The sequence below is a fragment of the Gadus morhua genome, chromosome 14, assembly GCF_902167405.1.
Source record: "Gadus morhua chromosome 14, gadMor3.0, whole genome shotgun sequence".
Lineage (NCBI taxonomy): Eukaryota > Metazoa > Chordata > Actinopteri > Gadiformes > Gadidae > Gadus > Gadus morhua.
The window spans coordinates 18,950,654-18,975,659 of record NC_044061.1 but is presented as its reverse complement, the minus strand read 5'-3'; the positions used below and the strand labels follow the sequence as shown (position 1 = coordinate 18,975,659).

At 45.0% G+C, this 25,006-nt stretch overlaps 1 protein-coding gene across 1 annotated transcript in view; it reads right to left on the bottom strand.

Moving 5' to 3' along the window:
* Positions 1–1,758: 1,758 nt before the first annotated feature.
* LOC115559161 (ras-specific guanine nucleotide-releasing factor 1) overlaps positions 1,759–25,006 on the bottom strand; it is a 28,761-nt gene continuing 5,513 nt past the window's right edge. Inside the window, exons 2-27 of the mRNA XM_030377868.1 lie at positions 23,878–23,984; positions 23,350–23,497; positions 22,328–22,420; positions 20,890–21,143; positions 20,442–20,521; positions 19,803–19,996; positions 19,185–19,294; positions 18,656–18,774; positions 18,001–18,161; positions 17,673–17,736; positions 16,658–16,800; positions 16,006–16,088; positions 14,869–15,117; positions 12,195–12,559; positions 11,577–11,693; positions 8,048–8,218; positions 7,461–7,567; positions 6,582–6,694; positions 5,831–5,891; positions 5,638–5,744; positions 5,403–5,487; positions 4,752–4,949; positions 3,427–3,506; positions 3,025–3,142; positions 2,676–2,744; positions 1,759–2,314 (exon numbers count right to left, since the gene is read on the bottom strand). Of these exons, the coding sequence (XP_030233728.1) occupies positions 2,222–2,314; positions 2,676–2,744; positions 3,025–3,142; positions 3,427–3,506; positions 4,752–4,949; positions 5,403–5,487; positions 5,638–5,744; positions 5,831–5,891; positions 6,582–6,694; positions 7,461–7,567; positions 8,048–8,218; positions 11,577–11,693; positions 12,195–12,559; positions 14,869–15,117; positions 16,006–16,088; positions 16,658–16,800; positions 17,673–17,736; positions 18,001–18,161; positions 18,656–18,774; positions 19,185–19,294; positions 19,803–19,996; positions 20,442–20,521; positions 20,890–21,143; positions 22,328–22,420; positions 23,350–23,497; positions 23,878–23,984 (3,489 nt within the window). The 3' untranslated portion in view covers positions 1,759–2,221. The remainder of the gene's footprint in view (positions 2,315–2,675; positions 2,745–3,024; positions 3,143–3,426; positions 3,507–4,751; positions 4,950–5,402; positions 5,488–5,637; positions 5,745–5,830; positions 5,892–6,581; positions 6,695–7,460; positions 7,568–8,047; positions 8,219–11,576; positions 11,694–12,194; positions 12,560–14,868; positions 15,118–16,005; positions 16,089–16,657; positions 16,801–17,672; positions 17,737–18,000; positions 18,162–18,655; positions 18,775–19,184; positions 19,295–19,802; positions 19,997–20,441; positions 20,522–20,889; positions 21,144–22,327; positions 22,421–23,349; positions 23,498–23,877; positions 23,985–25,006) is intronic.

The following is a 25,006-nucleotide window of genomic DNA, read 5'->3' as shown; positions in this document are numbered from 1 at the left end:
AAAAATGATTTTGGTGGACACGGCCCCTTACCTGGGCGAGTGTCGCTTCAGTGTGTGCCCATGCGTGTGTTCTTACCTGCGCGTGTGCCGGAGCCGTTAAACATCTTACCTGTGCGTGTGGGTGCGCGCGCGTGTATGCGTCACTGCCTTTTTGTTGACGTGCGGTGTGTGCGCGTGCTTGTGTGTGTAGTGTGTGTGCATGTATGTGCGTTTCCTGTTTGTGCGCATGTTCCTGCTTGTGGCGTATATATGCCTTCGCGCTTGGCACATGCACACTTGAGTAACTTGAGCACCAGGTGCGAAAGGCCTGCTATTATAAGATATATGCAATGCTGTAGCAAGCGAGGATGCACCCACACAAGCATTTTAATGTGGAACTAACGTCTCCTTGAATTATCCATTCAACATCGTAACGCTATTCAATTCTATACTGTTTAATCTTACATGGCTAATTCTCTTGGTTTGCAGATGAAAGTCAACCTGCCACGTCAGGCGTCATCCCTGACCTTTCGCAGAGGATTCAGTGCCCTTTTGCTGGGTTTCATTTGGCTGCTAAATACTTTAAAGACACTTTCCCCTGAGAAAGAATAGATTTATTAAGAAGAGGTAATCAGGAAAGAATACAGTTTTATACAAAACTGGAAATACTTGTCAAGCTGCTGAAATAGATTGAACGATGAATCTCATACCGTTGGGTATTGCTCAATGCAAACATTTGGCGTGTCTGTTCATAGATTATAGATTCTGTGAATGGGTGTAGAGCACAGTACACAAATTGTTCTAGATATACTTTTCATTTATATACGTGGAAGTGGTACATGCCCGCCACCTAAGCCATAAGTGAGTTTCTTCTATACAAAGCTTGTAAAAATACATATAAATGTTTCAAGAATAAGCACAATATTACTACTGCAAAGTCCTGCTAAACATTTCGAAATAGACAGGATTCTGTATGTGTTACACTCATAAGTATTAAACATTTGTGTTATAGTTGTCATACACAGAAAAGCTAGTACAGAGTTGAAAGACCATTAGTGGAACACTCATTTCAAGAGAGTTGCTTGCAACACGTCACAAGTTAGGGAGCTCAGACTGCCTGTTCATTATTGTACACAGCAAACGGCTCTGTTGGACTGGCAAAGCAGGTAACCAAAAGGTGTTGAAGGGTCGTTTTGTGATTAAGGCAACACAAAGAAAAATTTAAATGACATAATAATGTACTGGCCAAAAATTTGATATGCTGTAACTGTAAAACAAAGCTCCCACTGTCACATAGAGGCTTGAGAAGAGAGGACATTGGGTGACATTTTTATCTGCTACATAGGTTTCCCAGTATTTATATACATTTCGTTTTAGCCCACCAAGGGAATAAAAAGAGGGAACCAAAACATTAAGACCCTCCACGCTTCTCCCAATATCCTCATCCATCAATGGCAACCTTATGACCCTATTGGGATTAGTAAGGGTAAACTGTAGGTTGAATCAAACCATGCATCATGCCAGCAGTTTACAATTGGTCCCTTTTTTCAGTTGGGAGCTAAGGAATACAGCGGTATCTAGGAAAGAATGTTATAGTTAACTTGATTTGTAATATCTGTGTTTAGGGCAGTGCCTAATGTTTGAGATGAATAATGGGACTTCGGTAATGTTCCTCCAGTGAACACAAGACTGTAGTCTATTGTTCCTTCAGGCTGTCAAATGTGTTGTGGACCTTGGAAATTAATCTATTAAAAAAAAAATAATAATAAAAGAAAGACAGAGAGAGAATCTTTCAAGACAATAATATAACATATAAATATTGTTTCTTTGTAACTCTATAAACAATACAGCTGGTCTTCTATATATATATACTCCATTCCTAATAACAAATATACAGTACACAACAAGTCCATTTGGGGTGCACATACTGGAAGGGCACAGTCTAATACATGTGTTCCATACAAATATTAGTTTATGTACAATATGATCAGTTAGTTGCTGTACATTGGGCGACGAACAGGGGGGGAAGGGGAAGAGAGCGAAAGAGAGAGAAAGAGGAGTAGAAAGAGAGAGAGAGAGAGAGAGAGAGAGAGAGAGAGAGAGAGAGAGAGAGAGAGAGAGAGAGAGAGAGAGAGAGAGAGAGAGAGATTGAGAAAGGGATAGGGAGAGAAAGAAACAGAGACAGAGAGAGAGGGGACAGAGAGAGAGAAGGAAAGAGATGGAGAGAGAGGAGGGCTCCTCTTCACGAAGAGGGCTTGGGCTCGATCCTCAGCGACGCTTCATAGAGGCTCTCCTCATCCAACACACTGCTGCTGTCCAGGAGATACTGGGATGCCTGAGGAAGGTAGAGCACAGGTGAGTAACACTTGGTACAGTCACAACATTACAGTTTAACACTCGGACCTTAACAACTGTTTTGGACTTTTCTGAAAGGTACATACAAAGATAATACAGTTGACCTCAGTCAACAGTAAGTACAGTCAGAACAGAGCCAGATAGGTACACTGTCCAAACAGTACAGACAGACAATTATAGAGTATGGACAGTCAGAATAGTGAGTACAGGCCAAACTTCTTAAGTTTGGACTGTACTCACTGTTTTGAGTCTAAACTATTCAACTGTACAGTCAAAACAGTCACAGCAGTTAGAGGAGGCGATATGCTATAGCCGTATATTATTTAAAACCATCCACTTACCTTTGGCTGATAATCAATCTTGTAAGCTGTCTGCTGAAACTGGCGTATCTCCCGGATGATGTGGGATATCTAAACACAGAAACAAAGGGGCTTGAACCAGGATGAACGGACCCAAGTTACTATACAGGCACTAACCGATTGAGACAAACTAAAGGTTAAGGTTAACCATCTTGTGAACTTTATTATGTGAAGGTCTGTTGTGACAAGGGAACCTATGTGAACATCCTGGGTTTATCATAAACAAACTGGAAACATAGCAGGCAAGACGAAGCGTCTGACAGCCTCTGTGTTTCATGTAGTAAAATCTTTTGAAAAGTATGACACAGGTCACTCAATGGGCGTCGCTTACCATTCTCATCTTGGAGAAGTTGACCAGCTGGTCCTCGGTATAGTTGGGGGTGCCCTCCTCGATGAAGGCCAAGTCTGTCAGGTACATGCCCAGGTAGGGAACGCACGGTGGGTCACAGCTGAGGAGGACAGCCACGGTCAGAGGGTCAGAGAGGAGGCTCTCACACACACTCACATATGCATGTACTAGTACACACATTCACAAGTCACGCACACACACACACGCACACATAACACACACACACCCACGAATGCAAAAGTCATTCACACACACACACACACACACACACACAGACTCATACATGTGCCCTTGCTCACACACGCAAAAGTCACGCACAAACAGGCATACACAGTATCTAAAGTGACCTAAGTTTCTCACTTCCTCATATCTCAATATACTCACTTCTTCAGAGCCTCTCTGAGGTTTTTGAACCTCCCCTCAGACGACACCAGCTTCTGTAACTTGTCAATTACGGTCTTGGTCTGATGACATGGTGCCACACAAAGCAAACATCAGATCAGACACGCTTGTCATTATTCCTACTACTGTCCCCCCCCCCCCCCCCCACCTTTTCACACACATGACATTTTCAGAGGTCAAAGTTGAGCATGATGAGATAATGACAACTGGCAAGCCCGTCTTAGCAAATTCATAATCAGTGAAAAAAACAACAATTGATAACTGCTTCAAAATCCAATACAGAGTCTTTAAGACATTTCCAACAGTCCAAGGATGGCTTGTCATTTATCTGAATTCACATTGCATCACTTTGGATTAGATAACTAAATAAACACTATCAACTAAGAACAATACATATTATAGTTTGGTGGTTTTCAGGACACTCGAGTGGACCTTACAGTGCAGTAAAAACAGAAAACAATACAAATAGTATAAATAGATAATACACAAACACACAAAAAAGGACACCAGAAGAAAAAAGTGCAGGGGGACCACAAGAATCACATGCAATTTGGTATACATCGCGAAGGCGTACATGAACAGATCGGGCTCAGAAAAAAACAAATAAAAGTTGTGACAGAGTCTGACTAGAGGAAGTGCCTCTGGAAAAGTAAATATAAGTGTTTATCGTAAGGGTAGCTGACCTGCTTGATACTTTAAAGTGTTGTCAGCTGATGAGCTTGATGCTCAAATTAAAAGTGTGGTCAGCTGATCTGCTTGATAATTATAGTATTAGTGAGGTCAGCTGACCTGCTTGATACTAATCGTAATAGTGTTGTCAGCTGACTTGCTTGATACTAATAGTAATAATGTGGTCAGCTGACCTGCTTGATCCTAATCATAAAGGTGTGGTCAGCTGACTTGCTTGGTACTAATAGTATTAGTGTGGTAGGCTGACCTCCTTGATACTAATATTACAAGTGTTTTCAGCTGATGTGCTTGATACTCATAATGAAAGTGTGGTCAGCTGACCTGCTTGATACTAATAGTAATAGTGAGGTCAGCTGACCTGCTTGATACTAATAGTATTAGTGAGGTCAGCTGACCTGCTTGATACTAATAGTATTAGTGAGGTCAGCTGACCTGCTTGATACTAATAGTATTAGTGAGGTCAGCTGACCTGCTTCATACTAATAGTATTAGTGAGGTCAGCTGACCTGCTTGATACTAATAATAAGAGTGAGGTCAGCTGACCTGCTTGATACTAATAGTAATAGTGAGGTCAGTTGACCTGCTTGATACTAATAGTAATAGTGAGGGGAGCTGACCTGCTTAGAGACTTTGAGCCAGGTCTTCTTCAGGCGGAAGATGGAGCTCCGGTTTAGGGAGGAGGTGATCTCAAGCACAGCGTTGTAGTTGTGGAGACAGCGGCAGATGTCGGCCACCGCCACCCACTTCTCCAGAACCCCAACCCGCAGGTTCACGTCGTCCCATTTCAGGATCTCCGTGGCGATCAGGTTGCTGATCTGGGAACGTAGATAGGTAGGAGATAATAAAACGTCCATACAACAACTGCATAGCATCTGTTTATGTATATATATTTATCTATGTATCCATGAATTCATTTATTTATGCGCAATGTATGTTTGTATCTATCTATCTATTTATCTATCTATCTATCTACACATCTATGTATTTGTATCTATATATGTTTCCATCTATATAGATCTTTCTGTCTGTGTATCAATTAATCTAGTTCCAGGAATTTATTGATATATGCAACTATATATCAATAAATATATAACTTATACTATATATGCAACTATGTATCTTTCAATCTTCTGTATGTATTTATCAATTTATGCATCTATATGTATATATATGCAGGTATCTATGCATACAGCTTCGTCTTTGAAGGCATGTATCGGATTCTTTCCATGTATCAATCTATGTAAAGGTATAAAGTAAGGAACCCTCACATCATTGAAGTGTTTGGTCGTCTTCATGATGTATGGAGTCCTCTCATTCTTGTCGTTCTTCATCCAGCCTTGACCAAAGAACTCCCTGAAGAATTGAGGAACATTGTAGAATAAACCCTTAATTCAATGAACAATAGAATTGACCACTCCTGTGTCTTGCTCACGTGGGTGTATTTTATGTGTGTTTGTGTGTGTGTGTGCATGTCCGTGTGTGTGTGTGTGTGTGTAAACTCACTCGTAGGGGATGACCTTAAATACCAGGTGATCCAGCAGAGTGAGCTGTTCTGCTATCTCCAAGGCAGAGTGGCTCTCAAATGGCTCTGACTTCCCCCCTTCCAGTCCCTGAAACACAGACCACAGGCATCAGACTTAGGTAGGCTTTGGCGGCCTCCTGAGGACAGCAGGTGAATTGCAAGGGTTTCTCTTACCATCCGTGTGATCTCCTCCAGGCTGATCTGGTGGTCCCCAGGGTCCTCCTGGGTAAGAGTTCTGCAGGGCGCACATGAACATAGCTATTAGAAAAATGTCTTTGTAGTTCTTCGTCATGCACAGTACAAACAAAACACAAGGCAGGGAAACATTAGTATGCAGAGGACATAGGTTGAGGGAGGGAAGCACAGCAACTATACATTTCACCAGACAGTCCCTAAAATACTAATTCTAAAAAAAAATACAGCATTGTAAAAGAACAGCTGGTGCCAACTAAGTAATTTGATTGGACAAGAAACATTCCATGAGTGCTAATAAAGAGTTACAACACTGGGAATGTTAACTATAGTAACTATATGTATCACTCCTCTGTACAGGTACTTCTATTAATCGTTAATTACGTTAACACAAGCTGTTGACTCATCAAAATCACAATGACACCAAAGCAACTGTCAGCAGAATCTTATTTCACTGGTTGCACAATAAATGGAAACATACAGACCTACACAAAGTAGCAAGCTAGTGTGCAGGAAAATGTGTATGCGTTGCTTGGCAACACTCTAGTCCCATCAAGCTGAGGAACTATTTGTGTTTGCAGAGCAAAATAAATGATTGAATAAACAAACAGATCATAATCTGTTGCCGCTTATTACTGTTAACTAACAAATGGCGCTTGTAGAAGTGTTATAATAGTAGCTGAGAAAAGATCAGCCAGTCCATTTGGTGAGATATTGCCTCATTATTGTGCACCTGATGATGTTGGCAGCGGCCTTCCTCTCTTGTGTGAGCAGCTCAGGGTCGTGCATGACCTCCTCCAGGAAGCTGATCACCCTGAGCTTCAGCTCCGTGTTCACCTCAAAGTCCTGGTGGGCGGTGGGGGGAGAACACGTTACAAGAGAGACGCTAGTACTGGAACATGATAGCAGAGACGGTAGTACTGGAACATGATAACATAGAGACGGGAGTCTCGGTGACCATGCGGGCGAGTGTATGGGAAGAGAGATGGAGGCATGAAGGATGAGAGAAGGAAAGAGAGAAAAGAGAGAGATGGGGGGAGGGGGGGAGGGAAACGGCAATAAATAAGAGATAGTCGTAAACAGTAAACTTAACAGTGATAATAAAAGTCGTAAGATAGACCAGACTGACAGACTGACAGACAGACATAAAGACCGATAGACAGACGGACAGACAGAAGGAGTGACATAAAGGGAGACAGTAGGACAGACAGATATGCATATGAAGAGACAGTAAGAAAAACAGACAGACAGACGAGCAAGCAGACATAGATTAGGCAGACATACAGGCAGACAGACAGTTAGTCTTAAAGACAGGAAGACAGGTAGAAAGACAGACAGACAGACAAGCAGACATAGAAAGATATATGGAGAAAGTAAGACAGACAGACATATAGACTGTAGGATAAATACACAGACAGACAGACAGAGATATAGAGAGACAGTAAGACAAATAGATGAACAGAAATATAGAGAAACAGTAGGACAGATAGTCGGATAGAGAGACACTAGGACAGATACACCAACAGACATGCAGACAGACGTAGAAAGAAAAACAGATAGACAGACAGACAGAAAAAGACAGACAGACAAACAGTGAGACAGGCAGGCAAACCTGGGCGTGCTTGGAGACCCAGTGTCGCAGGACGTTGAGGACTCTGTTGGTGGCAGCTCTCCTGATCACAAACTCCTTGTCCCCGTTCCTCTGGTCAGTGGGGAACCCTGGAACACAGAAGACCATGTGACCTTCACACTCCGCTATAAATCCTGGCCCTCTTCAAATACAGTATTTAAAAACTCATACTCCACTCGTACACAACACTGCCTGGCTACTTAAGCTAATGCGCTTTGGAATGTGTTATTTAGAACATCGAGTTCTGAAAAGAACAAGACGTACACACACACACACACACACACACGCACATACACACATACACACATACACACATACATACATACATACATACATACATACATAAACACACACACACACACACACACACCAGGACTAGAATTTGGTATATATGTTATACATTTCTGAGATTTTCCTTCGCATCACTATTACAAAAACATTTCTGATCACCATTAAAGTGAATCTGCTTTAATTCAAATGGGGATTAAAAAAAAAAAAAGCCCAGTTCTCTTCAATTCATAAAACAAAGGACACCTTGTTATATTCTAGTTTCTACCCAGGGTACTGACCAGTGCTGGCAAGGGACATTCGGCGGTACTTCTCCTTGGTGGGAGTGCCGTCGTTTGCGCCGGCGGTTGCGATAGCAAAGGCGGAGGCGGCCGACAGGGCGCTGCGGTTGTTGTCCAATTCCCGACACGAAGACACCACCATGCCGTTGTTAAATGAAAACAGAGAGAACTCTATGGTGGAGGGGAGGGAAGAGAAAAATGTAACCCTTGTTTCATATCACAGCATTGGTGCTCATATCATCAGCCAAGCATTTCAGCCACATTATGGTTATAGTTGTAAACTTTTGTTTATTTCATGTAAATGTTTACGTAAATGTGCACATCTTTATTTATGTCATGTTTATTTACTTTATTTATTTTGTGTTTTATTATCTTTATGCATTTTTATTTTAATTTTCTATAATCTATTTATATTAGGCTATAATGTTTCCATCTCGAGCTGAGGTATCTTGACAGAAAATACTTTCCCCCAGGACAAATAAAGTACTCAATTACTCAAATACTCAAAAATTCAGCATGGACCTTGCATTTTAACTCATTCAAATATTGATATATATTGAAAGATTGAATATTATCCATTTGCATCGTCAGTCACCGCTACATAGGGTAATATGGCGCGTTCACATCACTGGGAATTATGGAGAAACCATTTTCGCGACGTCGGAAAGTTCTTGTGAACGACACCTCATGACGCTCTGCTGATTCTACTTTCGTTCTGCAACTGGGGCCAGATTTTGATGACAGAGTAGCTCAGTTGGAGACGTATGGTTTACTAGCGACGCGCATGAACATGGCGGAACATTAACGTTTTACTCAATATCAAAGAATCAACCATCATAATACATACTTTACTATCTATTGACGTTGTAACCGTCTGTTGGCATCGACTTTGCTCAGTTTTAAACGTTGTGTACTGGTAAGATAAGGGAAAGTGTAGCCTTCCATACAGTGGCAATACAATATGCTTCTCATAAATAAAAGCAAAAGGTAAATAGGTGATAGGCTACAAGGAAATAAAGGCGTTTGAACTTGAATCTGACCCTACTAAATTCTGTTTGGTTCTAACTGGTTTATATTGGATGAAAAAAAACTTGCTGTGAAGAACTTTTAGATTCCAAACGTAAGCATGAGCGTCATCACTGACGAGGCGTCTTGTTATCACCAGGACATTGAACGCGCCTTTACTTCAAGTGATGCAAACGGTCATAACATGCATCGCGTCTTAGATCTTGTAGTTCTCAGTTGTAACCAGCAGGTAGCAGCAGAGCGTAAGAACAGAAAGACGATCCAAACCATACAACCTCCAGCTTCCCATCGAGCTTAACGCAGGAATTTATGATGGCTATTCATTTTATTTAATGGCCGAGTTTAATCGTGTGAGATAATGAGGATGATGATGATGATGATGATTGTGATGGTTATGGGGACAATGATGAAGAATAACAATAATTAAAAAGATGATAAAGATTATGATGATGGTTGTGACGTTGATGATGATGATGAAGATGATGATGATGCTGCTGCTGCTGATGATGATGATGAAGATGATGATGATGATGAGGATGATGATGATGCTGCTGATGATGGTGATGATGATGATGATGATGATGATGATGATGATGAGGATGGTTATTTTAAAAGGACTAATCCGCAATGTATAGAAACTGGAAAAATTGTAACTTTCTCCAAACAAAGACCCAGACCTCCACAATACGTTTGTTTCTTGTCCTCCCTAGCCCTGCAGTGATAGCTGCTGGCTGGCATTTGCTGTGTAAGCAGACAGGCCAACAGTTGTCAAATATAAGCGCTTCACTTCATAGACCACACTACTGAAGACAAAGAAGAAAAATGTTCCTGGTTGGCATTAAAAACTCTCTCTCTCTCTCTCTCTCTCTCTCTCTCTCTCTCTCTCTCTCTCTCTCTCTCTCTCTCCATGTCTCCGTGCCGTCAACAGGAAGGGGTCGTGACGTTTCTCTTAGCCAAACAACGAAACGCAGCCTGCTGCTCCTTAGCATAGCGGGGGTGGGTGCAAGTCCACACACGCACACACACGCACACGCACACGGACATGTGCGTGCATAACATCACTGCTCACAATGGAGAGGACCCTGTGCGGTGTACATAGGCGTGTGCTTGTGTGCGGCGTGTTCACGTGCGTAACAACAGTGAACTCTGTAAACTTCAACATAACGTGTCTCCCCTCTCTTGGCAATGTGCCTACTTTTCTACCTCCCCCTCTCTCTTTCTCTCTCTTGCTCTTGCTCTACCTCCCCCTCACTCTCCCTCCGCCCTCTCTACCTCTCCCTCCAATTCCATTTCCCCCCCGTTCCCTCCCCCTCATTCTCACTCTATTTTCTTCCCCCTCTCTCTTCCTTCCTCCCTCTTTCCATCTCTGCCTTTCTCTCTCTCCTTCCTCCCCCTCCCCAAAAACACATCTCCCTTACCTATTCTACCCTCCCTACGTCCACCCTACCTCCCCCCTTTTCTACTCCCCTCCTTCATGAATCTCCTATCCCTCTGCACTTCCCTCATTATCCATTCCTCTCTCTCTCTCTCTCTCTCTCTCTCTCTCTCTCTCTCTCTCTCTCTCTCTCTCTCTCTCTCTCTCTCTCTCTCTCTCTCTCTCTCTTGTGTTCCCTGCCTCCCTGTGTTGGACCGGGGGCGGCTGATGCAGAACTCGCACATGGTTGCTAAGGTACCAGGTTTCCCTCCACCTACACACGCCAGGCCATGGCTTCCCTGCTTCCCGGCATCGTGGGCGGAGAACGCGGTGGGGATGGGTTGTGTTGTGTGTGTGCACAAAGACGCAGAAGGACCAGCAAGAAGAGAATGGAAGAAAAAGCACGGTGGTGATGGTGCTGATGTTGGTGATGGTGTTTCAACTGTTATGGAGGGGGTTCACGTGTATTGATTGTTCGTGATGTATCATTTGTCTCGGTCATTGTGGTGTGGGGACGCGTCCCTTGATAGCTGTGTGGAGAGCATGTGACTCCGTGTGGAATCCCCCGTATGGATCACTGCCTGAACGGAGGCCTGTGAGGGGGATCAGGGCATCGGTCCAGCCAGAAGCACACCTCTCAATGCTGGGAGGGTGTTTTCCTCCCTGTTGCACTGCACATACGCAGCACATAAAGAGTTTCTGCAAAGTAGAACTTCCAAGCATCTTCCATCATCTTCCATGATGGCCTCGTGCCTCATCCGTTATATAGTCGCCAAACAACATAGATGCTTCACCGGCATACAATAAGGACATACGCTTTATAAGCAAACGAAAGGAAACTCTTACACATAACTGCCCATCTTAAATATTATTATTTTAATGAAATGCTTTTGTGTCGTTTGTGTCATCTGTTATTTTGTAGGGTTTTTAAATAGCGTTCTGAAATGATATGCATTGATATTTTATATACACTTAGAAATTTGGATGACATGTTCGGGATATCTGATGAGAGAAATGGGATGATCAACTAAACGTTTTTTTGGTGCGATTTACCCCGGAACAATCTTAACCTTCAACATGGGTTCTCACCAGAGTTTTTGGCCTTGACATTCTTGGGAGTGCTGGGGGACTTTGGGGGTGACATCTCAGCCTCGACCTCGTCACTTGGGGGGGGCTCTTCGTCACACACCTCCCTCACTGCCATATCTGCACAAATCACGTCACGTGATAAATCACAGTGCACACATCACATGACACACGTCACCTGACACGTCACACGATGAATGAAATGATGCAAATCACATGATACAGATCACATGACAGGTCACACGACACGTAACATGATAAATCACATGACACAGAGGATCACACGTCACATGACACGTAAGGGACATAAGGTAATTCTCAGCTGTAATAATGTGCCCCGTTGTGTGCCCTTATGTAGTGTTGTTGGTAAATTGTCATGTTACACATTATTATTATTATTTAATGTATTCGCAATAGCTGATTGAATCATTGTTTGTTTGTTTCTTTGTATCATCTACATGATCTAACGGTGCCAAAGAACAACATTTGGTCTCCATCTGACCAAGAACGCATACTCCACTCCATCTGTCCTCTACTATACTGTACCCCGGCCCCCCTCAGCCCTTCTGGGCCGCCCCCCCCCCCTCCGGAGCGCCATTGGTAACCCCACTAGGTGCTAACCTTGCTTGGACAGAGGCGAGTCCTCGGCCTTGCCCTCGGCCTTGGTGTCCCCGTCGTCGGGGGGGGTCTTGCTGGACACATACAGCTTGTTGATGTCCAGCGTGGTCTTGCTGAAGGGCGACACGGTGGAGTGCAGGCCGGTGTAGCCGTTGGGGGAGCAGCCCAGGGCGGCCAGGTCCAGGGCCTTGCCCCCCGTGATGATGGGGATGTTGAGGGAGAGCTTGCGCCGGCGGTTGGGCGAGGAGGTCTTGGTGATGGAGAGCGGAGGAGGCGAGGAGAACTTGCGGCTGGCGCGTGGTGACTTGGGCGGCTCGCCGTACAGGAGCTTGTTGCTCTGACTGCTCGCAAAGAACAGCTCGAGGGAGCTACAGGAGGAGGAGGAGGAGAGAGAGAGGAGGAGGAGGAGGAGGAGAAGAGAGAGGCGACAGAGGGGGGTGGAGGAGATGGGAGGAGAGGAAGGGAGCAGAACGGAAGGAGATGAGGAGGAGGAGGGGGAGGGAGGGAGGAGAGGAGGGAAGAGAGGAGGAGGAGGGTGGGATAAGAGGAGCAAAGGATGTATGCAGAGGAGAGAAGAGAATATGAGAAAAGGGGCCACAGAAGGAAAGGAATAAAAGAGAGAAAGAAGGTATATCGTCATCATTACTTTCCCGAAACACCTGTAAATGCATGTGATCATGATCACAGGGGCAGATGTTCCCTGTTCACCCCAGCAGGCCCGGAGGGAACAGGGTAGGGCGAACAGGGCTGCTGATATGCTGAGCATGAGCACCACCACACACACACACACACACACACACACTGTTTTTAAACAGTGAGCGCCATCCACAACACAGTCACTGCGGAGCTCTTCAGGAGCCCCTGCCTCTTTATTTAAGCTACATTGTTGAAGACAGCCTCCTCCTTGCAGAGAACCACCCCCTCCCAGGGCCTATAAATAGCATGGCAAGTGACAGTGTGGGAGGCACGGGTTCTGCCAACAGCAACCCAGGGGAGGCCCGCACCAACAACACACACACACACACACACACACACACACACACACACACACACACACACGGAGAGAGGGGGGAGAGAGAGGTGGCGGAGGGGGAGGGGGGGGGAAAGGAGAAAGGGAGAGAGCGAGAGAGGTGGGGGGGAGAGATAGAGGAGGAGTTAGAGAGATGGAGAAGGAGAGAGAGAGAGGCGGGAGAGAGAAAAAGAAAGAGAGAGAGAGATTCCTAGAGATCCGGTTATGTTTGAGCAACAGAAAGAGATATAGAGATGGAGTTGGAGAAGGAGATGGAGAGAGAGAGAGAGAGAGAGAGAGAGAGAGAGAGAGAGAGAGAGAGAGAGAGAGAGAGAGAGAGAGAGATATGGATTCCACCACAGTGGGGGCTGCAGCAGAGGAGTGGGCGAGCAGGGAGCCTCATGTCCTGGCTTGGTGGTGGTGGTGGTGGTGGTGGTGGTGGTGGTGGTGGTGGTGGTGGTGGTAAGGGGGGGTTGGGGGGAGGAGGGGGGAGAGAAGCTGTGGCCACGTTTGTCTCCATCACCAAATCACTCAGGGAGGAGGAGGAGGAGGAGGAGGAGGAGGAGGAGGAGGAGGAGGAAGGCACAGAAGGAAGGAAGCACAGAGGAGAGCTGAGAGAGGGAAGAATCGAATGAGATGAAGGAATAAGTGAAGTTTGAGAGGAGAGGCGGGACTTCAGAGGAGAGGATGTGGACGAAGAACACTTGAGAGAGAAGCAGATGAGGGAGGAGGAGAAGATAGGAAGGGAGGAGATTAGAGGAGGAGAGGACAAGAGGAGGAAAGGGGCAGAGAGGACAGGAGGAGGAAAGGAGATTGGAGGAGGAGAGAGTAAGATTAGAGAGAGGTAGAGAAGAGAGGACCAGAGAAGGAGAGGAGGGGGGAGCAGATGGGACAGGGGAAGGAGAGGTGAGGAGAGAACGGAGGAAGAGAGGACATGGGAGGGAGAATAGAGAATCAAAAGGGGGGCATAAGAGAAGGGGGAGAAAAGAAAGGGAGAGAAAAGGGAGAGAAGGTCTGGGTGCAAAGCGCCACACTCAATTTTTAATGCTAGAGAGCGAGAGAGGGAGGGAGGGAGGGAGGGAGGGAGAGAGAGAGAGAGAGAGAGAGAGAGAGAGAGAGAGAGAGAGAGAGAGAGAGAGAGAGAGAGAGAGAGGACAAGGAGAAAAGGAGAGGGTGGGATCCTGCAGCAGAGTGAAGAGTTGCCATGGTGACAGTGCAGTAGAGAGAGGGATGGTCAGACTAGGGGAGAGAAAAAGAGAGAGAAAGGATTGAAAAACAGAGGAACGAGAGTCAGGACAACACAAAAGAAAGAAAGAAGGAATGAAACAATGAAATACAAGTAGAGGAAAAAGGAAAGAAAAATTAAGGGATACCAGAGACAAAGAGGGGGATGAGAGTGAAGGACTTGGACCACCAGCTGCTGTGTTGCTATCAGCGATGCAGGGTAGTGAATGTCATGTGGTACCCCCCACTGTGTCTCCGTCTTACCCAAACCTCCTGTCACATTCCTCCGGGCTTTCAGCTGCTTTCCCTGGCCTTGGCCGCTGATAAAACCCAACAACAAACCCTTTCTTCCACTGTTTGGTACCGCAAGGCAGCACTGCACAGCTTTCGCTCTCCAGACACAATAGCTTGAGTCTTTTTTTTCTTTTGAGGGGCGTGTCTCACCGTGCTGGGATGGCGCTGATGGGCTTCTTGTAGATGGTGATGAGCTTGTCCAGCACCACGTCGGCGCTGGAGAACACGCGGTAGGAGTGCAGGAAGGTGTTGAGGAAGTCGATGGAGAGGAAGCGCAGGTCGGTGAGCCGCTCCAGCAGACGCTCCACGCTGGCGTAGCGGATCTGCAGCACCTTGCACGAGTTCATCATCTTGCTGAAGCGGATGTCCACGTCGTCGCAGTACAGGCTGGTGTCCGACCTGCAGGGGAGGGTCGAGGTCGAGGTGTATTAATACCGCTAATAAGAAATACTCTACAATATTGTTAGGTGTAACTGTTAATTAACTGTTCATTAATGAATGCACCCTTATTGTAAAGGGTTAGTTGTGCAGCACTATCGCTTTTATTCTAACGGCTCTAATTCTGATTACGTGACTTCATTGATCTCAGCCAGTCGCTTGGGATAAAAGTGTCTTCTGAACGTGATAAGTATGGGATACTAATGTTGTTTTACTGATGGCTGTTTGCTTCTCAATGGGTTTATAGAATCAACACTGCTGCAACAACCTGATTATGAATACTAATTTCAATTGTATCCTGATAAAGATCCAGACAACTGCCTTGTATGGTGAACCTAAATTACATTCTCAAGTAGATATCATTTTTTCAAATAGATGTTTTTGTTATGTGTACAATCATACGAGTATGTGAGCAGTACAATGAAAAATGGAGTGCTCTGATCATTCTGATTTGATTGCTGAATTTGATATCTAAGTCTTTTAAAAACAGAATACATGTACAAGAAGGGACATTTTCACTTCCTCTGTTTTGTTTGAATAGGGGCTCCATCTCATTCACACACGCACGTATACACACACACCCAGACAGACACACACACACCCACATACACACACAAACACACACAGATAAACAAACCAACAGCCTGTTTAGAACCTTGATTTCTGCGAAGGCTGAGTCTCTTGAGCACCTCTGTGTTGACGCAACTACCACGTCCTTACCAACACAATGGTTGCTCGCCCAACACAAGCGTCCCCCGTGTAATTGTGTTCCATGCATGATGCGGTACATGTGCATTGCAGTGGGGGACGGGGACGGGGGGGGACGGGGGGAAGGACGACAACACTCACTTAATCATTTGTGGCACAGTGACTTTACTGTTCTCCTCGAAGGCGTTCATCATCAGGCCGTTGCAGCGGATGTTGTCGATGCACTGTTGTCGAGGTGGGGAAATGCTAATCGTTAGCACGACGTGGTGACCCACGCCCACAAACAGCGGGGCTTTAATTCAAACCTGGGTTTCTCAACCCTTGAATATGCACAATATATGTAGAGCCAAGGGGGCAATTTTTCAAATGTTTAAAATGTTTAGCTTGTCTGCCCAAGCTTATCTCACGTTGCTTACATCCAAGAAATGCCAGTGCAATACTGTACATAGGTGCTTAGGTTAATGCTACTGGTATATGCAAGTTGCTCGGGATAGTATTGCAGTAATTGCTATTTTGGGGGTAAGTATGTGGAAACCTACATAGAAATGTGAATTACTGAAAAAAATATGTTGTTGTTCAAAGCTAAGTAATAGACTAATCCTAATATTTTGGGAAGCATAAATTGTCATAGGTTAGCGCCAATTTTTTATCCTGATGTTTATAATGTTCCACTATAGAGACATGGGTAATAATGATGAATCCCTCTGGCTGAGGTCTGACCATCCCTTATGACCAGACGACGTATGTTTAACGCTGTGTGAGGGAGGTGGAGGGGGGCTGTGGGACCACGTGCCTGGCTGATGTCGCTGGTCCAGGCAGCCTTCTCCTGGCGCGACGAAGGCACCAGGATGACCGTGTACGACTGGATGTCTTTGGGCTCCACGATCACCTTGAAGTCCAGATGCTCCACATCCTGCCCAGTCTTCTCTGGCTTGGCTGGGAGTTTGAAATGAACCGCAGAAGACCAGTCAGTTGAACAGTTACATCGCACTGAGATATGCTTCGATCCAATTCCCTTATTTACAACAGGGTGCAGTTAAATGCTCTGACAGTGATTAAATGTACTATATTTAACATTGACCCCGAGTGTTAGAAATGGGTACTGCAGTCCAGATTCACCCGCCCCGTCCTCCCCAGACTCGTAGCTCACCTGGGTTGCCAGATTGAGGTCAGGAACACAATTGCAACGTTAGAATTTGAAACGAGTGCAATTATTCTATTTTGACAATGAGAGGTGGCATCGAGTTTTAGACATTTGATGATTTTTAGTCATTTGACCAGTTCATTTATACGCTTTATACGCAAATTATAAACAAGCCCGTCTTGAAAACCTTTTGGGCTCTAAGCTGTCTCTATATTTCAATTGCAAAGATGTACCCGTGTTTTAGCAAAGCCCTGGTCATTAGGCTTTTTCGAAGGAGGACGAGGCAGTTCAGGTAGGATCTAGTACAATCTCCTTTGATCCAGTTATTTAGCTTGCTTCCATGGCTGAAGCACATTGTGTTTGTGTGCCAATTTGGTTTTTACCTGGCTACCACAGGGTTTTCTAAGAATAGTGAATCATAACACACAGGCCCTAACAACAACAAATGTTCCGACACAGAAGTGAAATTTCAAAGGAGAGCGTACTGGCTAAAGCATAGTTTCTCTCTGGTTAATCTCTGATGGTCAATTTATGATTCATGATGATTTCTTTTTATGTACAGTAAATTTGTTACATAGCTCCTTCAACTAATTTCATACAGTTGACTACTTTAATACTAATTTAATACTCTTGAGTACTATTGATTACATTAGAAGACACTTACTTTCATCATCCGTTCCTTCTAGTTCCTCCATTAAGGTACAGTCGATCAGAGAGATGACTCCATTCTGTGGTCAATGGTCAAATTACATAACATGATGTAGCACACAACTTGTAACTTGTTAACAGTGTATTGTTGACAGACATCATGACTTTATGTTACTATGAATGCTGCAGTCTAAAATACTGGACGGGATAAGATGAGATAACAACAAAACTTTAAAATACCAAAAACATTATAGCAATTCAATGAATGAAAACAGATTGAGCTCCAGTTGTAAGCTGTTAGCTGCATGTAGCATATGGGCTAGGCTAACAACCCAACTCGGTACCTTGGTGATGTGCAGCTTCCCCCCGGAGCCCCGTGTGCAGATGATGAGGTGCTTGGAGAATAGGAAGCACTGCCTCTCCCCTTCCTTCTTCAGGGAGAGAGAGCCCAGTCGTCCCCTTGTTATCTTGCCTCGCTCGCTCATCGGTACCTGGATCAGGGAGCCTACCAAGGAGGCCCAGACACACACACACACACACACACACACACACAAACATACACACACACACACACACACACACACACACACACACACACACACACACACACACACACACACACACACACTCGCACACACACACACACACACAAACACACACACACACACACACACTCGCACACACACACTCGCGCACACACACACACACACACACACACACACACACACACACACACACACACACACACACACACACACACACACACACACACACACACACACACATAACCCCCCACACACACACACACACATACACACATGCCCAAACATACACGGACAGACAGAAAGACAGACACACAAACACAGTCAATATAATATTTATTAACAACATCAATAAACACTCGCAATCTCAGTATATTTGAAATGGAAAGGACCATGGGTTGCTCATTGTACTGCCCAACATATGCGCTGGGTCCTGGGCAGGTCCAGCAGGGCTCACCTTGCCTGACGAAGGTCTGGCTGGTGTCCAGGAGCACCTCACAGCCCTCCACGATCATCCTCTCGATGGCCAGGTTCTTCCTGATGTTCTCTGTCTCGCTCACCTCGTCGTGCATGATCCTGGACCAGACCAAAAGTTAATCTCTATACTTCTCTGTTGTCTGTGACGACGGACGGATTCGTTTGGGACCCAGGGGTCACTACAAGATGTTTTCCCTACATGGTTAGCACACTAGCAGGATTTATATCTATGTATACACATAATTCAAAATCTAGTTTTATACAATTCAATTTATTTGGATCACACTTTTCTAAATACTGGAAGGCACTTCACATACCAATACAAACGAAGTGTCAGAAAGTAGTATGCCTTGCAGCCCCACAATCGCTCTATTTGTAAGGGCCGTTATTGATTAAGAGCCCACTGATTTCTGTAGAAGCTCTGAGGTCCTGAGTAGTAAGGGGAGTGGTACTTGAAGCAGAGTCTTTTCATTACGATGGAGCGTCGGTGAGTTACTGTCGCTGCTGACCTGGACAGTTCCTCTAGCTTGGACTTAGCGTAGTCCAGACTGGTCCTCTCCACATGCTCGTGAGGCGTGTGAGCCAGAAGTTCGTGTAGGGTCAAGATGTAGCGCGGGATCTGAGAGAGAGAGAGAGAGAGAGAGAGAGAGAGAGAGAGAGAGAGAGAGAGAGAGAGAGAGAGAGAGAGAGAGAGAGAGAGAGAATGGTAGAGATAGAGGGAGAGAGACAATGGTAGAGATAGAGGGAGAGGTAAAGAGAAATTGATGGGGGACGTTATACTGCCTGGGTAGCAGCAACTCACCCCATCAGGGGTTGAAAACCTTGAGAACCACGCAAAGCAATGATGTTCTATTGTATCATCATAATGAATCTTATATGTAATGATTCAATAATTGGACAACTAACATTTCCCAAGAGTAATATAAGAACATATTACTGGAAGACAAGTTGGCAATCAGTTAACGCAATGACAGAAGTGTGCCGCATCTGAGACTTTCCCCGCTTAGACTTTGTAATTAGTGATCCACTTCATATCCTACTAAACACCCCTCTTGCATTTCCTGAAGTATCCATGTGTGCTGCAGTCAGCCCGCGGTAAGGTAATGGAGGTTGGGCAGCCATCGAACCTGGAACATGGGGTAGGTGAGGAAGGTCTCCAGGGTGCGCTCTTCACAGTCGGGCTTGGCCTCGTACTGCTTCAGCAGCTTGTCAAAGTCCCGGTTCTGCTTGCAGTGGGCCAGGATCTGCAGGCTGTACTGGTGGTTCCTCACAAACTCCTGGTAGATGTTCAGCATGGGCAGCAGGATGTCAAACAGGTCCGCTGTGGACAGAAGTAGTGTTGGTGTTAATACGATATTATTAACATTATTATTGTTTATTATTATTATTATTATTATTATTATTATTATTATTCAATTATATTATCATTGATGATATGATCAAGAACCATATAATTGTCCAATGACATCATCATTGTCACTATTATCATTATTATCGTCATCGTTAGCAGTAATAGTTGTAGTAGTTGGCGTATTAGTAGTTATCATAGTAGTACTAGTATTAGCAGTAGAAGGTGGCAGCAGCAGATTGTCATTGGAGTGAATGCAGATGTCGTAAACGACACAACGTTGGTCCAAATACATGGTGGCTAGTTAGCATCCAAATCCATCTATGATACATCGTTTTAGCAACCAAGATTGTGTGAAGAATCTTAGGATGTGTTGAGCAAGTTTGGTTCAGGGAAGATTAAAGTGATATGCTCCTACCCAGCACCAGCGTTGGCCAGCTGGCAATCCTGGCCTTCAGGCCCTGGTAGAAGATCTGGTGCAGGAACATGATGGTCTCACTGCAGGGTAACACAACACAAGACCAGGGGAACGTTGTTGTTATTGCAGTGATGTTTGTTTCGTTGTTGTTTCAGTTGTTGTTGTTGTGGTGCTTGGTGTTGTTGCTTCATCAACAATGCAAACAACCAACCAACGGCCAAATACAGTATCCAGAAATAAGAATTACAGATCTTAAGAACTTTAAACAATTTTTAAATCATAAAATATTCAAAGTTGTTTCTTATTTAACTTCTAAATCTAATCTTGTCCTCAGTCAAACATTCAACTTAAATATAAGAGCAAACAATGAGTGATGTAACGTTATCTTGGGGTAGGGGGGGGGGTTCCATGTGTAGAGTTAGCATGCTAACGCTATCAGAGTCATTGCCTGTTGAGGAAGATGCTGCTGACGTCGTCGTGGGTGATGGGGGGCTTCTTGGAGCTGGCAGCCATGCGAAGCGGCCTCAGGAAGTTGTTGACCAGGATGTGCAGCTGCTGGACGTACTCAGCCTCCGCCTCTAGCATGCTGAACACCACTTGGTTCCTTTTCCTCATGCTTTCCGCGTGGGGGGAGCGGATGTAGTCCTGGATGATCGTCTTCCACTTCCTGCGGCAGATCCAGCCTCGCAGAAAGCTCTGGACCTGATGGGGTGGGAAACAGGTAGGACCGGTATGTTATGGTCTGGCTTTGTGTAGGTGTGTGTGTGTGTGTGTGTGTGTGTGTGTGTGTGTGTGTGTGTGTGTGTGTGTGTGTGTGTCTGTGTGTGTGTGTGTGTGTGTGCGTGCGTGCGTGCGTGCGTGCGTGCGTGCGTGCGTGCGTGCGTGCGTGCGTGCGTGCGTGCGTGCGTGTGTGTGTGTGCGTGTGTGTGTGTGTGTGTGTGTATAAATTCACAAAATATATTAGCGTTTTGCATTTTGTGTTGCTCAGGTAAATGAATGTAGCTGGCAGTTCCTTGACAAGGAAGGTACTCCAGGACCTAAAGCGTGGAACACACTGGGCCAACTGTTGGCCGTTCGGGAACAAATCTGTTTGACTGTTCAGCTGTGTTGGAAGCTTTTGGAATCACGTTGATGGTGTCCTGTCTGATTCAACATGCAAAGTCAGAGATCGTTGGCGTCTGAGGATCGGAGCCTCTGATTGGTTGTGTGCTGCTAGGACACAACCAGCGAATCAATGCGGTTTCTTGGAGGGGCGGGCTAGCGCCACGAGCCTAGCACCACCAATGTTAAGGAGACTTGTTGCATCTCATACAAGCGCAGAACGTACAACTTTTCTGCCGAACGGGTCAGACGAGAGTCAACGGAGTAGTTGGATAAAGGCAGTTGGCCGTTTGTTTGAGTCAGGGCTGTGTGTGGGCCCCTTTAAACTAAGCCTGTGAGGTTGCTCAGCAGTAAACAACGCTGACTGGCTGACTGATCTGGCTGTGGTTTCTACCAGGCATCCCCCCGACTGGGACTATCAGGGGGTGAAAGCAGGATGTGGCTTAACATAACCTTTCCTGAATCAGGAAGGGAAAACAAATCCTGAGGTACACATCACTGCTAACTGAGTGCTGCCCTGCACAGTCACCACCCTCTGTTAGGCCAATGTCTCGGCAGGACATATCAGAGTCAAAGGGGAGCTATTTCTAATTTAAGAGTACTGCTTCCTACACGCTTCGAGAAAAAGTGCAGTCTGCACATGAACTCCATTTGAACAGAAATATTTTTTTTTCAGGCAGGCGGAAGTGGACCCGAGTCAATCAAACCCTTGATTAAAATCATAGAAATGATTCTAACACTTTCAAATCATCCTCTCCTATGGTCCTTTCATCCTTAGAGCTCACCTTCTTAATCTTCTTGAGCTCCGTGTCATCGTCACTGGGGGGAACCTCAGGAGTGGCCTGGATCTTCTCGTTGTCCTTCAGAAGACCGGCGATCTGACCAACCAAGAGAACCCTTACTTCTGCTAACCAGTCACCACATATTAGACCGTATATGGTTGTTCTCTGGAGTTCTTTCCTCACCCTTATTAATGTTGCTTACGTTTTTACAATGATTTAATTATTATTTGATTATTATTTTCCTTGCATTTAATATTCATAAAGTGTATTGAAAATGCCCTTATTTCAAGGGTAGTCGATCATGAGCAGCGAATGTATTTAACCTCCGTTATCTCGCTCGACTCCTGCTTGCTTTACCCTCTTTTTACTCCCTCCTGTCTGCACTCTCTACTGGCTCTCTATCTGGTGGATCAGGCAGACGTGAGGCATTCCTTGCATTGGTAAGGCATGACACATGAGGAGAAGAAACTGCAACATTTCTTCAACTTTCACCCATAAATGAAAGCATGAAGGGGAACAGCAAGAACGTCTCAGTTTGATATAGAAGCTAAGACATGAGTTGGTAATGGGCTGTTGTGTGCTGCAGCCTGCGCTACAATAGCAGCTGAATCCAACACAAGGAAATCATTCATTCATTTGGGAACCTCCGTGAGCACATTAAGGGAGATTCAATGGAGCTTTTTTTCTTTCTTTCTATTGAATGGTGACAAAGCATGCGGGTAGCAGCGGCTTAATGAGGGGCGTTAGGGTGCCCCTTGAGTTGGGGTGTTGACGATGTTTGCTGTGGACTGGGGATGTGAAGGGAACTGTTTAAGCTAGGGTATCAGATCTGGGAATGCTCAACCCTGTATCCCTTCACATCTCTCCTTGTTTACTTTCTCTCATACTTTTTCTTCTTTTCTCTCAAACTATATCCCTACTTATTACAAAGCTAATAACACACACTAACACACACAGTCGCACTTGTATGCACACACTTAAACACATAAACACACATGCAGGATTTATGCTGTAAAAACACTTACCTCAGATTTAAGCCGCTCAATCTCAATTTCACCATCCTCTATCTGTTGTCTAAGTTGCTTAGCAACCGTTTTCTCCGTCTCCACTATCTGGAGTAGATGGAGATACTTCTGCATGAGGGTCTCATGCTCCGTGGCTAGATTCCTGTAGCTACACACACATGCACACAAACACACACCCACACACACACAGACCCACACCCACACACACACACACACACCCACACACACACACATAGATAGAGAAATACAGACACAAAATAAATATAATTGGCTGATAAAATGATTGATCAAACAACACCTCACTGCTATCTTCATAAGTGTGACATAACATAGATAAAATATTAGAACTTAAATCACCCTATATAAAATATAATTGATTGATGACCTGGTAGTTAGATGACCAACGGGTCAATACAAATGACCTAAACATAGGCTTGTGCCCTTCTCCCATTGTTCCTGTTTGTTAGAAGACTGTAGACAGTAGAAAGGTCAGGGGCAAAGGTTAAAGGTGTCAGTATTAGCTAGTACCTGGCCTGTGTGATGGCCGCCACCCACTCATCACAGTCCTTGACGTCCTCGGTGCGGAGCTCCAGCGCCTTCTGGTTGTCATGGTTAAACGTGATGGTGAAGTAGTACTGCAACAGAAGCACCAACACAAACACACGCGCTTAGGGTTTAGAGCTTTGTTTCCATCAACGTCGCCGGGAGAACGGAAGCAGCAGATGGAGATCATACAGAAGGTGCTTTTATTTTGAAAGTGAGAAAATATTTAATTGTTACTCATTTCTTACATATTTATAGAGATAGTGTGATCCCAATAAGGAAGTAGTTTGTAGTCTGTGTGTGTGTGTGTGTGTGTGTGTGTGTGTGTGTGTGTGTGTGTGTGTGTGTGTGTGTGTGTGTGTGTGTGTGTGTGTGTGTGTGTGTGTGTGTGTGTGTGTGTGCTGTTTATGGATGAGGTGTCTCCCCATTTCTACAATTTCTGTCATTCGGCAGCAATTTAATGACCTCGAACCTCTGACCCCTCTCCTTGCTTGGCAATTTTACCAATTAACTGCTGCGATTAACTCCCCCCCTTACTATTTTAAACAAATGATGCCAAAAGTGTGGTTATTTTCTATTAGCATTTCAGCGCAGGCTGGTGGAACAATAGCACAATCAATCTATTTTAGACAAATGCCACCAATTATATAAGACCTGAGGCTTTGTAAATAGACCACTTCCAATGCAATATATTGGCTTTCAATTCCCAAATGCCAAGAGCACATAATCTGTGAAGGGGAGTAATGTAGCATATTTCCTGATGAGCGGCAGAACGGGCCTTTGTCAATAACGTGCATCCAGGCACTTGTTTCCTGTGAGCTAGTGTGTCAAGCCTTTTAGACGGCTATATTTAGCGCACCGCTGCTAGTGCCACACAGAGACATTATCTGTCAGCTTATGAGATAACACAGCCTCGCAAGTCCTTCCACTCAGTCTGGTTTGGGGAAGAACCCCGATACGGGATCCTGTTCCATGGACCACAGAGTCTTCACACCACTCCTCCTCTTCTCAGACACACACATACACACAAACACACACTCACACGCACACAGGACACCAACACACACACACGCTCGGAAAGGCACAAGCACAGTCGCACACACTCACACACACG